Raw genomic sequence first — 18,422 nt, forward strand, 5'->3', positions numbered from 1 at the left:
CACACACACACACAGACTGTAACAGAGCTGCAGGTGTTTCATGTCAGAGCTGCTGTTTACACGTCAAGTTTCCATTTCCACCTTAACGGACAACGAGCTCACGACTTCCTGTCTGAACCGACTGAGGTCACAGAGAGGAGGAGGAGGAGGAAGAGGAAGTGGGGGAGGAGTAAAGAGGGAAAGGAAGAGGAAGAGAAGGGGGACAGAGAGGAGAAGGGGAGGAGGAAGAGGAAGTGGAGGAAGAGAAAGGAGGAGGAGAGAGAAACAGGAGGAAAAGGAGGACGAAGAGGAGGAGGAAGAGAGAAAGGAGGAGGAAGAAGAGGAGAAAGAGGAGGATGAAGAGGAAGTGAAGTAGAAAGGAGGGAAAGGAGGAGGAAGAAGAGGAGGGAAACGAGGAGGAGGAGAGAGAAACAGGAGGAAAAGGAGGAAGAGAGAAAGGAGGGAGAAATAGGAGGAAGAGGAGGGGGACAGAGAGGAGGAGGAAGAGGAAGTGGGGGAGGAGGGAATTGAGGAAGAAGAGGAGGAGGAGAAGGAGGAGGAGAAGGTTATGTGTCCATAACTAGTCAGACCTTTCTCCAGAGAAGAAGGGTCTGGTTTAGCCTCGTAAACCAGCCTCTCGCGTAAATGCATTTCATTTCATTTCATTTCTCAGAGAGTCTGGCCTCATCCCCCCTGCAAGCGTTTGGGGTGGACGGGAGTAGTAGCGTTGACAGACAACCCCATTCAGCCAATCAGCAAGTTGGTGTAGTGACGGGGCTTTGCACCAGTCGGTCCCTGATTGGCCAACGTGCTGTGTCAATCACAGCGGCGGCGCTGATTGGCTCGGCCTTCTGAGGGTTTCAGGTCAAATACCCAGGGAAAAACGGACACGGAGCGTTGTAAAAGGTTTGACACCAGAAATGATATCTAGGAACTTCAAGGATTAAAACCTGGGTGGACAACCCGGTCAACTAGCTGCTGGAAAGCTGCAAGGGGCCAAAACCCCTTTCTGGGGTCATTTTGCTGGCAAAATGATGTAAATGCAAATATTTAGGTACTACAATGGCATAAATAGTCATACAACTATAAGATTTGGCAGAGAGTATCTTGACACATAGGGGGAGGCATGAAAAAAAGATTCTGGGGTTTGTTGCAACTCGATTTTAAGATATCACCCTTAACATCCCAAAAAAGACCAAAAAAAGTACTGTTCGCCTGACAAATTCTCATGAAAATTATTATTTTTCAGCATTTTATGGAGATTATCTATGCCTAACATGTATATAGAACATTTCCTTAATTCATAAGCTTCCATTTGAGTCCCAGAGCCTTTCTACTAGCTACTGGAAAGCTACAGGCAGACTCCAAACAATGCAACACCTATTGTGAAAAACTACATGTTAACTGGCATGATCAGAAAACATTCTATTTCTGGTCTCCCCAAAGTGAACAGACAGATAGAGAAGACCGTTGGCCACAGCAAGTGGGGCTTTGGAGATAGACAGGCTATCCTGGACTCAAATGGAAGCTTATGAATTAAGGAAATTTTCTATATACATGTTAGGCATAGATATTCTCCATAAAGTGCTGAACAATAATAATTTTCATGAGAATTTGTCAGGCGAACAGTACTTTTTTTGTCTTTTTTGGGATGTTGAGGGTGATATCTTAAAATCGAGTTGCAACAAACCCCAGAATCTTTTTTTCATGCCTCCCCCTATGTGTCAAGATACTCTCTGCCAAATGTAATAGTTGTATGACTATTTATGCCATTGTAGTACCTAAATATTTGCATTTACATAATTTCGCCAGCAAAATGACCCCAGAAAGGGGTTTTGGCCCCTGTAGCTTTCCAGCAGCTAGTTGACCGGGTTGTCCACCCAGGTTTTAATCCTTGAAGTTCCTAGATATCATTTCTGCTGTCAAACCTTTTACAACGCTCCGTGTCCGTTTTTTTGCTTTGCCCCCTGGGTAAAACGCTTAGAATGGGGATGAGGCCAGACTCTCCCTCAGAATGAAATGAAATGCACTTCCGGGAGAGGCTGGTTTACGAGGCTAGGTCTGGTTGGTCCGACTATGATTCTAAGATCGAAGGAAAGAAAACACCCTGGCTGTTTGGATTTCTTTCAACCAATCACAGTCGCTGTCGGCGTTGGCCTCGCTGGCTCACTGAAGATGACAGATAAAACTTTCTCCAGATCGTCCTTCTTGGACACAAACCAAATATCCGTGGTTACCGTTGATGTTTCGGACTTCCACCGGGCGTATCGTTCCGGCCAATCAGGGGACTTCGTCTTGTCTGATTAAAAAAGTTGAAGAAAGACAAGACGGTCCTGACCAAAACGTGTTCTTGTCATCATGCTACAAGAAGAAGAAAAAGAAGATTTATATTGTTGTCCGTAGACGTCGTCCGTCACCTTTTCTGCTGCAGGAAGTGAAAAAGCTGCTTCTTGTGACTTGAACTTCTTCCCTCTGACCTTTAACCCAGAGGTCACCGAACCGACCGTCCTGATTGTTCCTTTATTGCCGCGGTTGTAACGTAGCTGGAATGTGTTTTATTCATTCACTCATTCATTTATTCATTCATTCATTCACTCTCTGCTTGTGGCCGTGCAGTGAATCATGGGAGAAGTGGCGGGGAGCCGATTGAGCCGATTGAGCCGGTTCGTGGCGGTCCGGCTCCTCCGTGTCGTCGCTCCGTCTGGTTTTTAGATTCAGGGATTAAAGTTTCTACAGTTGAAGTGAAATGAGACGGACGAGTGGAGCGACGTTGCTCTGGAACAGGAAGAGCTTTGTTCCCTCGGAGACTCGAACTAGAAGCTGATCCCAGAACAGTCCCAGGATGAGCTCACTATAGAAGCTGATCCCAGAACAGTCCAGGATGAGCTCATGTTGGTTTACTGAAGCTGCTTCTTTTTCTTTTCCTTTGTCTTTTCCTTCTTCCTTTCCTTATTTTCCTTATTCTTCTTCCTTTTCTTAATGTCCTTCTTCCCTTTGTCCTTCACTCCCATCTTCTACTTCTTCCTTTTCTTCTTGTCCGTTGTTCTTCTTTTTCTTTCCTGCTTTTCTTCTTGTCCTCCTCCTTCTTCCCTTTCTTCTTGTCCTTCTTCTTTCTTCCTTTTCTTCTTGTCATTTTTCTTTTTCTTCTTTTTCTTTCCTGCTTTTCTTCTTGTCCTTCTTCTTCCCTTCCTTCTTTTCCTTATTCTTCTTCCTTTTCTTAATGTCCTTCTTCTTTCTTAATTTTCTTCTTGTCATTTTTCTTTTTCTTCTTTTTCTTTCCTGCTTTTCTTCTTGTCCTTCTTCCTTTCCTTCTTTTCCTTATTCTTCTTCCTTTTCTTAATGTCCTTCTTCCCTTTGTCTTTCTTTCCCATCTTCTACTTCCTCCTTTTCTTCTTGTCCTTCTTCTTTCTTCATTTTCTCCTTGTCATTTTTTATTTTCTTTACTGCTTTTCTTCTTGTCCTCCTCCTTCTTCCTTTTCTTCTTGTCCTCCTCCTCCTTCTTCTTCTTGTCCTTCTTTTTCTTGATCAATAAGAAGATCTAAAAACCATCTCAGTCTAGTTTTCCATCTTAATACTGTAACGGCTACACATCATTTCCTGTTTATTCTAACAACATTTTTCTTATTCTTCAATCTCCTTTTCTGAAAGACTGCAGATTTCAGCCGCTCTGTGCTCTGAACTTCCCTCTCACATCGAATCACGGCAGCAGAAAGTTGTAAATCCCGATCCGATCCAAACTTTCAGAGTGACTGAGTCTTAATCTAAAGCAGCGACTTTGGTCTTAGAGCAGCTCAGATTACAGACAACCTGGCTGGGAAACACCTGCTTTACATGAGACCATTAACGTCCTGAGTGACGGTGCTCAGGCTTGTGTTTCCTCCGGAGTCGCTGCTCCAGACTGTCAAACATGTAATCCTGGATTAGACCACTATCATCCCGAGCTCAGAGGGAATAAACACGACGCAGCGGGACTCCTCATCTCCTAATTTACTGCAGATTTACTGTAAGACCGGACAGTCAGACCAGAACCAGGTGGGGTCGTGATCATGAATTTTAATCGGGGGGGAAAAGGCTGCAAACTCTCCGACATAGACATAACTGTTCATGTTCATGTGCAGCTTCTTCCTGTTGGTTCCTCACAAGGAGTTTGATGCTTTTGTTGTGAATCTGTAACACAAACAACAAACAAACATCTACCTTTATACTGTATGGAGCTTTAACACAAACATCTACCTTTATACTGTATGGAGCTTTAACACAAACATCTACCTTTATACTGTATGGAGCTTTAACACAAACATCTACCTTTATACTGTATGGAGCTTTAACACAAACATCTACCTTTATACTGTATGGAGCTTTAACACAAACATCTACCTTTATACCGTATGGAGCTTTAATGGAGATCACGAATGTTACCTGTGAAGTGTTTCCAGGTGTTTAGGTGGAAGCTACAGTATAAATCATTCCATGTGTGTATGTAAAGTCGCTGCTGTAACACACATTAGTCCCTTCAAATTTAAATCCGACACTGAACTTCTGCAGAAACGAACACAGGGAACAATTTAGAAGGAAACGAGTTTGTCGCTCCGGGGTGAGATTTAAATTACAGTGTGTAATTGTGGCTGTAATTATCACCAGTGGGGTGAGAAAGGACCCACGTTAGACTCCCAACAGTGAAGATCTAGTAACCGTGGAGACAAGTCCATCAAAACCAAAAATAGCTATAAAAAACAAACAAACATGTCGTTGATCCTTTATGTTCCAACACTCATGGTGCTGGCGATGCGATAGTCTGGTTTTGATCGCATTGAGATTAATTGGGCTGTATTGATCTGTTGGTTTTATTGTCTAGGAACAGTGGATGTTTGCTCAAGATGGTTTCGTCCAATAGCTGTTAATAAATAAACCATCCATTGGTTTATTGACGATCATTGAAGCTCCTTTAAAGGGATAGTTCAACATTTTGGCAAATTGGCCCATTGCCATAATCCCTATAGTCATAGCAGTAGGTTCGTTACCTTTAATTGTCGTTGCAAGCTGTTTTTAGAGTTGTTTTAGAGGTAAATTCATGCAAAACCGCTGATGCGCGTTGCCTTCAGGGACAGTTTTTCAGCAAGCAGACTCTATTTACCCTGTATTTCCCTCTAAAACAACTCTGTGTGGTAACGTTGTGTTATTATCTCATAGCGTGGTGAATGTGCAGGTCACAACTTGTCCACCAGAGCGTTGTGGAGTTGTTGGATTGTGTATTTGATGAGTTTGATGAGGGAAACCAAGAAATCCCATAATGAGCCTCCGTAGCGTAGCTCTGAGCAGCTCGCGGCTCTGCTCCGCCGTTCTAAAAATAGCTTGCACCGACAATTAAAGGTAACAAACCTACAGTACTGCTATGACTATAGGGATTATGGCAGTGGGACAATTTGCCAAAATGTTGAACTATCCCTTTAAGGCCTGTTCTCTGCCATTGAGGAACATTGATGCAGTTTGTCCTACAGTGTAATTGGCTGATTTAGAAAAATAAATAGATAAAACTTAGCTTGATCCTGAGGAATAAAAAAAAAAGGTTTTGAGTTTGGGTTTTATTTCAGTGGCGGCTGCGATTCATGAACTTCCCATAAGATTTGATATTGAAGGTTTATGAAAATACAGGTTGTTGTCCGACCAGACCTTTACACTTTAAGGTTTGTGACCAGAAACCTTTAATAAATCTCAAGTTCAGTGAATTCCCAACATTTTCCTTTCCCATGCTGGTGAACACCTCATCATCATCATCATGTCACTTGATTTCCTTCCCCGGCGGCGTCACGTGAGCTCCGTCCTGCTCAGCCGGCGGGCCCTTTCGGCGCTCTGTGATGGTAATGAGGTGTTGTTCTCCAACGGCTCCACTTCATTAACGTGACAGATGCCCGGACAGCCGCTCGGGTTAATGATGTCACCTCCCGACAGGATCTCATTATATCCATGACTGAGGGCCGGAGCAGAGCAGAGCAGAGCGGTCCGGTCCGGTCCGGTCGGCTCAGGGTTAGGGCAGGAAGTGAGGGAGGTGGAGGACGGTGGTCAATGATGGGATGTGGAGGAGGTTTGAACTCATTGATCCTCACAGGGTTGAATTTTTTTCTGTTTTGACCCAAAATGTCCAAACTGCCACTGCAAAAACTCAAAATCTTACCAAGAATATTTGTCTTATTTCTAGTCAAAATGTCATTTCTAGTCAAAACAAATCTCATTATACTTAAAATAAGACTCATCACTTTAAAAAGTAGCTTGTTTTTAGACACTTCTTTCAAGCATATTTTCACTTGGAATAAGTAGAAAAATCTGACAGTGGATCAAGTTTTTTTTTCTTATTACAAGAACAAAAATCTTGCTTTCACTGGCAGATTTTTCTACTTATTTCAAGTGAAAATGTGTTTGAAACAAGTGAAAATATCTAAAAACAAGTTAATTTTTAGGTCTTATCTTAAGTGGAAAGAGTTTAGTTTTGACTAGAAATGAGACATTTTGACAAGAAATAAGACAAATATTCTTGGAAGGAGGTAAAAGTGTTGTTTTCCATCTCCTCTCTGGAGCTCTAGTAACAACAGGTCGGTGTCAGCCAATCAGGAGAGAGGAGGAGGCTCTGAGCCTCTCTTCTGATTGGCTGACTGTTTTCTAAAGTGATAGAATAAAAAAATAGAGCAGATTCCAGAATAAAACACTCAGAGAAACCAAATCCTGCAAGTTGTTGTTGGTTGGATGGTGGGTCCAGGTGGTGGTGAGGGGGCGGGGCTTAGTTGTGACATCACAAAGTGACAGGAAGTCCTGACGGCTGGTTTTTTAAGGCTCAGTTTCTGAATACAGGCTGTGTGCATTTCTCTGTGGACTGAGGCTTTGATACTTTCACAGTATTAATATAGAACCTAGAGCTGCTTTATAATCACACTACACATGGACATCTACCTTTATACTGTATGGAGCTTTAACACAAACATCTACCTTTATTCTGAAGGAGCTTTAATATAAACAGTTAGCTGGTTGTTTAGTTTGGCAGCCGCTCAGTGAACTCGTCTCTCGAGTCCAATCAAACCATAAAAGTTCAACTCCAACAATGAAACTGTCAGCTCAGGAATTTAAAGCCTCATTCGTCTCACAACTTTGATTCTGTAAAAACCGTTTTACAACCTTCAAATCGCCCGAAGCTGCAAACTGAGAGGTTCATACGTCTTTAATGAAATAAATGTTTTATTAGCCACAAAGGTTCAGCCCGTGATTCAAAGTTCTTCTGGTGTAAGATTTTAAAGGAAAATCACATTGTTGTTGTTTTTGTGAGCAGGTTTTACCTCTTTTATTATTTCTAATTTCACACGGTTGATTGATTGATTGATATAAACGTGTATAACTGATCATGTGTCTCTCTGTGTCTCTTGCAGCTGATGGATACACCTACAGGAACCAACGCAAGTTCTCAGAGGAGATCGACTGGTCGTACGCAGGTGAGTGAAGTCTGATGAGAGCGACAGTGATGAGTCATGAGTCATTATGAGTCATGACTCAGCAGGTTTGGCCTCTGAGCCTCTTTACTGTGGTTTCCCTGTTGAGTTTGTCACAGTTCAGAGAAACGTTTTGTAGCTGCAGCCGTGTTGTTGGTCCAGGTGGAGTCTGGTTTCATGGTTTATAGTTTTATTAAAGGGATAGTTCACCATTTTGGCAAATTGGCCCATTGCCATAACCCCTATAGTCATAGCAGTAGGTTTGTTCAGTGGCGTCATTTCAGTTTTAGACAAGGTATGGCAAGGACCAACCCGTCACCTGGGGGGTCCGGGGGGTGTAACCCCCCGCCCGAAAATTTGTGCGCATTGTAAATTGAAATGCAGCAATCTGGTGTGATTTGAGAGCAAAATCACGAAGCTTTCTCAATTATCACTATCAATGCTATGGATTGGATGATACTCACAATACCCCACACAAGGGTTCACAATAAAACTTATTTATCTTTTGAAAATAAATCATTAGTGGGGTGAGGCGTCTGAAAAAGTCAAACAGAGCTCTGGTAGCTGATGTAACAGTGTGATAAATAATTTCCCAGGACAACTCAAGCTTTTCCAGGACCTTTGACACTTTTTCTCAATTTCCATGTGTTTTCCATGACTGGATAACCATTCCAGGTTTTCCAGGGCGCGTGGGAACCCTGACTCACCTTCTACAAAGATTTTTAACAAGTATTTTCTTGTTAAAATCCATTTGTAAATAATCTCTTAAGACAAATGAATAGGCTATTTGAATAGGCTATTTTTATCCACTCCGTAAAAGGTGTCTGTATCCTGTTCTTTTGTGTCAACAAATTATTGCCAACATAAGTTTATTCACTGCTAATCTACAGTAGGCCACATGTTTCTACAGTAAGAACAGCAAATTCAGAATAAATTAAAATCTGGAAACAAATTACAATTTACACAAGAATTAAGTTGAATGAGTGATTCCTCCTGTTGCTGCTGTGATTCACTACATTCAGGTAGCCTATGTTAGACAGGGGCCTGCTTGGGTCTTGTTTGTCTCATTTAGAAGTTTTTGTGATTTGTGACAAGATAAACAGCCTCCACACTCCACAGACAGCTGTCATTAGCCTGTTCTTAACAAGACGACTGCAGCAGCTTCACAGTGTTTCTCAAATAAGAGCTTTCATTTTACTGTCTAAGTAGCTAGTTTTAGCCAAACAAGCACTGAAATATGACTCATATTTAAGCATGTGGAATAAGTGGTAAACTAAGTTGTTAGCAGGCACCACTGGGAAGTCATGTTGATGGCTTTATAACTCACAAAGGTTTTAGTCGCTCCACATTCACGTCTGCAGCACGAGTTACAGTCTGAGCAGCGGCGTGCACTCGTACACGCGCTCTCACAGACACAGCGCACGGCGCGAGGCAGCCCCGCCCCTCAGTGAGACAGAGAGAGAGGAGCAGAGAGGAGCAGGAGCGACAGCATGGTGTTCAGTGAGAAAGAGGCAACACTATCGCGAATCGGTCAGAGAGAATTACAACAGGACACTGTACGCCGTCCCTGTACGCCAGGGGTTCAAATCTATAGGCTACGTGCCAGTACTCTGAACATTTTCTACCAAAGTCAAGGTATGGCGAGTGCCATACACCGCCATACCCAAATGACGCCACTGGGTTTGTTACCTTGTCGGTGCAAGCTGTTTTTAGAACGGCGGAGCAGAGCCGCGAGCTGCTCAGAGCTACGCTACGGAGGCTCATTATGGGATTTCTTGGTTTCCCTCATCAAACTCATCAAATACACAATCCAACAACTCAAAAACTCTTTCGTGGACAAGATGAGACGCAGCCGTTTTTTCGAGGCAAATACAGAGACTGCTTGCTGAAAAACTGTCCCTGAATGCAACGTGCATCAGCGGTTTTGCATGAATTTCCCTCTAAAACAACTCTGTGTGGTAACGTTGTGTTATTATCTCATAGCGTGGTGAATGTGCAGCTCACAACTTGTCCACCAGAGCGTTGTGGAGTTGTTGGATTGTGTATTTGATGAGTTTGATGAGGGGAACCAAGAAATCCCATAATGAGCCTCCGTAGCGTAGCTCTGAGCAGCTCACGGCTCTGCTCCGCCGTTCTAAAAACAGCTTGCACCGACAATTAAAGGTAACGAACCTACTGCTATGACTATAGGGATTATGGCAATGGGCCAATTTGCCAAAATGTTGAACTATCCCTTTAAATTAACACTTTACATTGCTCTGGATTCACATTCATCGTCATAACTGTGCTCAGACGAGGCCAACAGCAGAGACGATGCTGCAGAGAGGTTTTAGAGCCGATCACATCTGGGTGACACATCTGTCTGACTAGAACTTCACCTGTTTACCTCCATGATTGTTTACCTCCATGTGTGTGTTTACGTCTGTAGCTACACACTGAGGCTGTGACGTGTCGGTGTTCAGGGTCAGGACCGGTTCTGTCGGTCTGTCGACCTCCGTCTGCTCTGTGCTTCCTGTGTTATGTGTACTTGCATGTGTTTGTGTGTTTGTGTGTGTGTCCTGTAATGTGACGTCAGCTCCACTGATGCTCAGTGAGGACTTGAATGTTTCTGCTTTGATGTGAATCAATAGTGTGTGTGTGTGTGTGTGTGTGTGTGTGTGTGTGTGGTACTTCAAAGTATTAACTCATTGGTTTTGAATGACAGTGGAGTAATGTGTGAAGCTTTTCACTTTTTAATGTGAGAGATGAAAATGTGGATTTGTTTTATTCCCACTGATCAACTTTTGGAATGAGACATGAATAACTATCATTCATAAATCGGTATTATAGTTATATAGGCAAGGCAAGGCAAGGCATCTTTATTTATATAGCGCATTTCATACCAAGGCAACTCAATGTGCTTTACATAAAGACAAAACATTAAAAAAAAAGAGGCATAAGACAGAATAAAAACAAACAAAACACTAAAAACAGAGTTAAAAGCAAGAGCAAATAAAAGTAAAATAAAAGAAAATAGATCAAGTTTTAAGTTCTCAGCTATAAGCACGTGAAAAGAGAAATGTTTTTAACCTGGATTTAAAAGTGGATATAGATACAGTATACAGTTGTATATCAATAACAATCCAGTTATTGATCAGATATCAGTGGTTCATTAGATCATTTAGAAAGGGTCAGTAAATTTTAAGATGCTGCACAGATTTCAGCATAAAACACTCAGTGAAACCAAATCCTACAAGTCCAGGTGGTCCAGGTGAGGGGGCGGGGCTTGGTGGCTGCTCTGTTGTGACATTACAAAGTCACAAGAAGTGCCAACGGCTGGTTTTAAAGCTAACAAACTCCTCATATATATATATAAAAAAAAAACTCACCTGTCAATAAACCTCAATAGATATGAACCAATCAGAGGAGGACACACTGAGCTAGGGATGGGTACCGAATTTGGTACTTTTTTGGTACCGACCGAATTCCCACCAAAGTACCGAGTACCGATTCATGGGAAGTCAAGCGGTACCACATTTCGGTACCTGAACGCACCTTCACGTGTCACAGCGGTGTAGTTGAATGAAGTCCTCATCACGGACGAAGTCTCCTCTCGTCAATACGTGAATATTCTCCGGTAGCTTCTCATCACAGTCCGCACCGTGCAGAGCTTGTGCTGCTCTTCAGTTTCATTTGTTTATAATAATATAATATTATTTATTTTTATAATTATTATACAGAGTTTCACACAGAACTTTCTGATCTTGCATGTTTCTCCTTCTGCCACAGTAAAAAGGGAATGTACATATTTTCAGACAAGGTAGCATGACCTATTATTTATTTATTTAATTGAATGACTATTTGATTATTCAAAAATCATTGTCATCACCATCATCACCATCCCTAAAACATTAAAGTCTGAGGAGTTGTGATGTTGTTGAGAAATAAAAATTCAGAATTTTGACTATTTCACTGCAGCTCCGACTCTGACGTCTCATCTGAAAATATAATTTAGGAAATACGATGAAGCACATGAATCAAATTTCAACCACTTTTACTCTCCGTTCAGGACACACACACACACACACACACACACTCAGGTCTTTGATGTCTGCTCAGCGTTTGGCTCGGCTCGGTAAACAGCAGAGATTTAATGAGTCAGACCTTTGAGATAAAACAAACACATGGACGTTTTACATCAACCTGTTTTAATCCGTCACTGAGGCCAAAAGAAACTGTTTTTTTAAGCTGTAAATAAAATAATAATAATAATAATGTTTTCTATGAAACGTAATGTTTTGTTTCTGATCCTCCTACATCCCTCCGTCCTTCAGCCTTTAGGACTGTAATCCCATCAGCCACTGGGGTTCAGGCCAATTAGCTTAATGTGCCTGAGTGTTGCGGATCAAACTCCTCCACAGAGACTTAGCTGCAGCTTCTCCTGGTGTCAAGACTCTTTAAAATGTAGATTAATGAACATAATCAATTATTAATGACCTGTGATCTGATCTGATCTGATCATGACACATATTATCAAACATAACGAGTTCACATCTGCTTCTGGTTGAAGCTGTTTTCTTTCATCTGTGCTCATATTTTTTAGGGGGGATTATTATTTAATTGTTCCTGTGTTTTATTTTATTTTGAAAGATTGATCCATGAGAAGATCTAAAAACCATCTCGGTGTAGTTTTCCATCTCCTCTTTTAGCTTCTCTCTGGAGCTCTAGTAACAACAGGTCGGTGTCAGCCAATCGGAAGAGAGGAGGAGGCTCTGAGTCTCTCTTCTGATTGGCTGACTGTTTTCTGACTGATCCAATTAAAAATAGAGCAGATTTCAGAATAAAACACTCAGAGAAACCAAATCCTTTAAGTTATTGGATGCTGTATGAGCTTTAATGGAAACATCTACCTTTGATATATAATAGAAATATTTAATATAAATGTTCTCTCTCGTATTTATTGTGCTTTAAGTTATTCCTGACGGGAACATACATGTTTGAAGTGGAATTTATTTAATAGTTGTTGAGTTATTTGACTCCAAACCCCTGAATCTCGACTTCACTTTGTTGTCAGAGGAAAAACCAGGAGACTTTCCCACTTCAGATCCTTAAGTTTCCAAAGACATCAAACACGTAGAGCTGAACTTTGTATATAAACGGATGACAGAAACACGTGTAAATCTGAGAATAACAACATCATAGATATCTTACAAAGTGCTTAAGAGCTGCAACAATATAGAACAGAATAATTTACACTGTTTGTGTTATATATATATACTATACCGATGTAATGTGGAAACTAATCCTGACTTTACAGCTGCTGGAAGCCAAAGTGAAACATAAATGTAAATATTAACATTAATGATCCGGTTAAAAGCAACAAAGTCGATGAAACTCTGAGGAGGCTTCATGTTAAATTAAGTTCAAAGACAAGTTATTCCATATATGGTCGTGGCCTATACTCTATATAGTGACAGTAACTCCACTAAATCCACATCTGACTCCAGACCAGATGATGATTCACTGTGAATGTGAGAAAAAAAAGGTCATAAACAGAACAAACCAGTAATTAGTCATGAAATAAACCTGACGTTGATCTGATTATTTATGTCGAAAGTCAATGACTCAAACAAACAACCTGTAATTTACCCACTTTACCCCCCATGAAACATTTGGAAACAGGTTTTGCACTTACCCAGAAACTCAACAGTAAGTGTCTTTAAACACATCCGATCATGTTCAAAGTGGTTCCCAACCTGTGGTTTTAGCTTTAGTAAACGGACCAGAGTTAGCTGTAGAAACACCATCATCTTATGTAAACGGCTTGCTGAGCCATGTGCCTGACAAATGAATAAAAAATGAACAAACACAATCCCCAAAGCAGCTAACTTACTGTAACATCCTGAGGCATGAGCAATCCGTTTCTCGAAGGGCCGTGTGGCTGCAGGTTTTTGTTCCAATCAGTCAAGAGCACACAGTTTGACCAATCAACTGTCTGAAGACTGAGATCGGTTGGTTAAATGAGTCTGGTCTGGCGTTCTGCTGCTGCTGCTGCTGCTTGGTTGGTTGGAAAGAAAACCTGCATCCACACCGGCCCTTTGAGGAATGGTTCGCTTTTTCCTGTGCTACACTGCAAAAACTCAAAGTCTTTCCAAGAATATTTGTCTTATTTCTTGTCAAAATGTCTCATTTCTAGTCAAAACTAATCTCTTTCCACTTCAAATAAGACTCATCACCTAAAAATCAACTTGTTTTTAGATAATTTTCGCTTGTTTCAAACAAATTTTCACTTGAAATAAGTAGAAAAATCTGCCAGTGAAAGCAGTTTTTTTGTGCTTGTAATAATCAACAAAAACTTGCTCCACTATCAGATTTATTCAAGTGAAAATATGCTTGAAAGAAGTAAAAACTGGCTAAAAACAAGCTACTTTTAAATGTGGTGAGTCTTATTTTAGGTATAATGAGATTTGTTTTGACTAGAAATGAGACATTTTGACTAGAATTAAGACAAATATTCTTGGTAAGGTTTTGAGTTTTTGCAGTGTACGTACGTGTTTGCTGTTTGTTTTTTCAGGAGGGAGGGACTTTGTCCAATCGTCGAGTGACACCTTTCAACCATGCAGCGTTGTTCATAAACTTTGGTGCGCTTCAGAAATCGCAGAACCTAAACAAGCGATAAATGCAACAATGACATGACTTTCTGGTGTAAAAACAGACTTAGAAAGTTAAAAAAAACTCTATAGTGCTATTCTTATATTCAGGCCTCTCATTCATAAAACTGGGCAGTTCAGTTTTACTTGAGTCCTGAATGTTCGATTCTTATCTTTAAAGGGACAACGAGGAGTTTTGGAAAAGCAAAGTGTTAGGGTTACTACTTATTACTACTACTACATTTATGAGCCTCCGCGCGCACCGTGAAATTCTTTGACCGGCGCAAGACGGACTCGTGTTTTCATTCATCAAGAATTAAAGTCAGAGGTTCGAAGACAATCACATACCGTCTTAGTTCCGACCATAAACGGCGATTCGGCGGCGTTATTCTCATGACTCGTCGGGCAGCGTCCGCAAAACCAAAAGTAAAGAAACGCTGGTTGGCTCGCCCAGCATTTCCGCCACCACTAATAATAACAAAATAACGATAGAGACAAAACGATATATTTATCGAAAATGGGCCCATTAACAAGTGGGTAACGTAGATTCATCCACATTAATATGAGACTTTTTTATTGTCCCTTTAAAATAGAAAGTGCTCTAAAAAGACATCCTTTGGCCTCGATACCTGGTTGGAGGAGGTTGTTCAGCACTGAGGTAGAAGGAGGTCACAGGTACAGGAGGCAGCTGATATGGAGTTTCCTCTGGGCGTCTTGTTAAGTTGATGCCTCCTGGGCGTCTTCGTTCAGAGTAGAGTTTTCCAGGTAACAAGGGAAGTGTGGTAGTGGGTGGGGTAGGAGAAACCCCCCCGGGGCAAAACCAGAACACGCTGGAGGTATTAAATCTACTCTGTGTGGCCTCAGGGTTCACCTGGAGGAGTTAGAGACTTTAGAGAGTTTAGTCTGGTACAACTATGATACCACAGAGGATGGATGGATGGATGGATGGATGGATGGATTAATGATGGATGGATGGATGGATGGATGGATGGATGGATGGATGGATGGATGGATGGATGGATGGATGGATGGATGGATTAATGATGGATGGATGGATGGATGGATGGATGGATGGATGGATGGATGGATGGATGGATGGATGGATGGATGGATGTTGGATGGATGAATGGATGGATGGGTGTATGGATGGATGGATGGATGGATGGATGGATGGATGGATGGATGGATGGATAGATGGATGGATGTATGATGGATGGATGGATGGATGGATGGATGGATGGATGGATGGATGGATGATGGATGGATGGATGGATGAATGGATGGACGGACGGACGGACGGATGGATGGATTATTGATGGATGGATGGGTGGATGAATGGACGGATGGATGGATGGATGAATGGACGGACGGACGGACGGACGGACGGACGGACGGACGGACGGATGGATGGATGGATGGATGGATGGGTGGATGGATGAATGGACGGATGGATGGATGGATGGATGGACGGACGGACGGACGGACGGACGGTTGATTGATTGATTGATTGATTGATGGATGATGGACGGATGGATGGATGGACAGATGGATGGATGGATGTTGGATGGACGGATGGATGGATGGATGGATGGATGGATGGATGGATGGATGGATGGATGGATGGATGGTTAGCTACAGGTAAAGAGCATGGATGGTGTTCAAATTGGTATTTTACAATAGTTTAGATTGGAAAAACATCATCATTTGTAACATTTCCATTGCTATATTCACCATGTTTACACACCAGTCTGCATCATATTGTTAGATCATTTATCTCTCAATCTGTTTGGGAGCAGGAGAAGCTGCTGAAGGTCAGGACGTCCAGCCGAGGAGAGTAACTCTGAGCAGATGTGAACAAGTTGTGCACCGTGCTGCCGTCACAGCAGCAGGATCTACGGACTGCTTCACATTTCACTTCACATGCTGCTCACATTATTTTTCCAATAAAATCGAAAAAGAAAGAAACAAAGAAAGAAAAAAAAAGGCCCGAGGCCGTAGATCAGTCTGACACGCCTGTGAACCGCTGGATGTAGATGTGGTTCAGTCTGAGGTGCAGCCCACAGATGATTAAATGATTAAATGATTAAATGAATGAATGAGCATTAATGTGCTTTCCTGCCTCCACCGCTCTGTGCTGCGTTCACGTCGTCTGTCATGTGAGTGAAACCTGAAGCTGAGCAGCAGTCGTTGAAGAAACTCTTCGACATCCAAAGCCGTTCACCTTTGACCTCAGAAATGAAAACATGAGCCGGCATTAGCATTAAAGCTGCAGAGCAGCAGAACAGCTGGAGGTTATTAGCCTGTTAGCTTAGCTCACCCGGTTGCAGCAGTTTATCATGTTGAATGTTGAAATTCAACTTTTTATTATCAAGTCATAACTCATTGTGATGTTTCATTTATCTACATGTATTATTCTATTTAATATAATCCAGTCCTGTCCAACACCATCACTAACCTTAAAGGGATAGTTCAACATTTTTGGCAAATTGGCCCATTGCCATAATCCCTATAGTCATAGCAGTAGGTTTGTTACCTTTATTTGTTGGTGCAAGCTATTTTTTAGAACAGTTTGCTGTTTGGTTTTATTATTGAAGCCTAATGAGGAGAAATGTTAAAGCCTGTCACATTTCATGGCTGCATCTGAAGTAGTTTTCATAATGGCTGGAACTCTGCAATGAGGATTTCCTTTAGTTTGTTCAGATCGTGTTTCAGAGAAGTGTTTCATGACCACATGGCTGCAGTTTGCTGTTGAATTGCATCATACTCTCATTTTTTTTGTTTATCAGTGAAGGTAATACTTCCTGTTTCTGTTTCTGTTTGCTTCTCAGGAACACTGAACCAAAACAACTGGGCCAAGAAGTTTCCGTCCTGCAGCAACGCCAAACAGTCTCCCATCAACATCGAGGAGAGTCTGGCCCAGGTGAAGCTGCAGTACCAGAAGCTGCAGTTCGACGGCTGGGAGAACCTGACGACCGACCGGACGACCATCAAGAACGACGGCAAGACCGGTGAGAACCATCCCCCGTTACGTTGGTGTCGGCTGTGGTCACTGTTTTCAGGATAATAAGGGTGTAATCAGACATGTGGCTTGTTTGTTTTGATCCGATTCAGAGGCTAAAAGAAGTTGTAGTTGAAGTACAGTTGTTGCATTTTTCTTTTGGGTCGTTTGGGCCGTCCAAAGTTGTAAACAAATGCCATGTGCGAACCAACTGTTCTCAATTGGTCAAAAGTCGTACCTGGAAAAAGGTTGTTTTAGAGGTAAATTGATGCAAAACCGCTGATGCGCGTTGCCTTCAGGGACAGTTTTTCATCAACAGTCTCTGTATTTCCTGCTAAAACAACTCTGTGTGGTAACGTTGTGTTATTATCTCATAGCGTGGTGAATGTGCAGGTCACAACTTGTCCACCAGAGCGTTGTGGAGTTGTTGGATTGTGTATTTGATGAGTTTGATGAGGGAAACCAAGAAATCCCATTTGCCTCCGTAGCGTAGCGTAGCTCTGAGCAGCTCGCAGCTCTGCTCCGCCGTTCTAAGAATAGCTTGCACCGACAAATAAAGGTAACGAACCTACTGCTATGACTACAGGGATTATGGCAATGGGCCAATTTGCCAAAATGTTGAACTATCCCTTTAAACGCTCCCTGTTGTAGAACAAATACTTGAAACGAGCCAGGTCTGAATACACAATACAAAGACTCTGGATTGAAATAAGCAATAAACAATATACTAACATGCTCCACAGTGATGAAGGGAACTTAATTTCCCACTTACTTGAAGATTTGGCAGCTAAAGAACCAGAGATTTCCTTCAGGAGGTGGTGGAGACCAAAAGTAGAGCTAAAAGAACATGTTGGCTACAAGTACTTAACGATTTGACTTTTCTTTTTATGTTAAATATAATAAAAGTTGATCATAATGGATATATTCTTTGATAAATGTACAAATGTTACAATGGGTATTTTCATATATGAACTTAAAACTGTTCATATATCCAGAGGATGTATGGGATAATAGTCTCAGTATGTGTCTATACAGGTGACATATGACATATATTAAACTTTTATATAGGTGGTTAAAGTGAGAAACACCAGCTCCACCCTCCATCAATCAAACCGTGACACTTCCTCCCCCCTTTGCCTTCTGTCCTCATGATATTTTGACCCAGTTAGATGCTGCTGGGCGATAGCAGCTTTTCTCATCCAGCAGCAGTACAGTCCCATTGTAAAGGATACAGTTACCGGTTTCTCATTTGACAAGATTGAGAGTCTTTTATATATTTCCTCTCTCTAAGTGGTGTGAAACACAATAACCAACAGTGTGCATTCAAGGTAATTGTTAAGTGAA

General features: G+C 41.7%; 1 protein-coding gene across 2 annotated transcripts in view; it reads left to right on the top strand.

Annotated features, from left to right (window-relative positions):
* The window catches only part of ptprz1a (protein tyrosine phosphatase receptor type Z1a), a 124,472-nt gene that overhangs the window by 35,500 nt on the left and 70,550 nt on the right, over positions 1-18,422 (top strand). For both annotated transcript variants that reach the window (XM_085780260.1, XM_085780259.1), the window contains exons 2-3: positions 7,392-7,454; positions 16,909-17,088. In XM_085780260.1, coding sequence (XP_085636386.1) covers positions 7,392-7,454; positions 16,909-17,088 — 243 coding nt within the window. The remainder of the gene's footprint in view (positions 1-7,391; positions 7,455-16,908; positions 17,089-18,422) is intronic.

Source organism: Trachurus japonicus, chromosome 6 (genome assembly GCF_045865225.1).
Source record: "Trachurus japonicus isolate A0001 chromosome 6, Traja_1.0".
In the NCBI taxonomy this organism is placed as follows: Eukaryota; Metazoa; Chordata; class Actinopteri; order Carangiformes; family Carangidae; genus Trachurus; species Trachurus japonicus.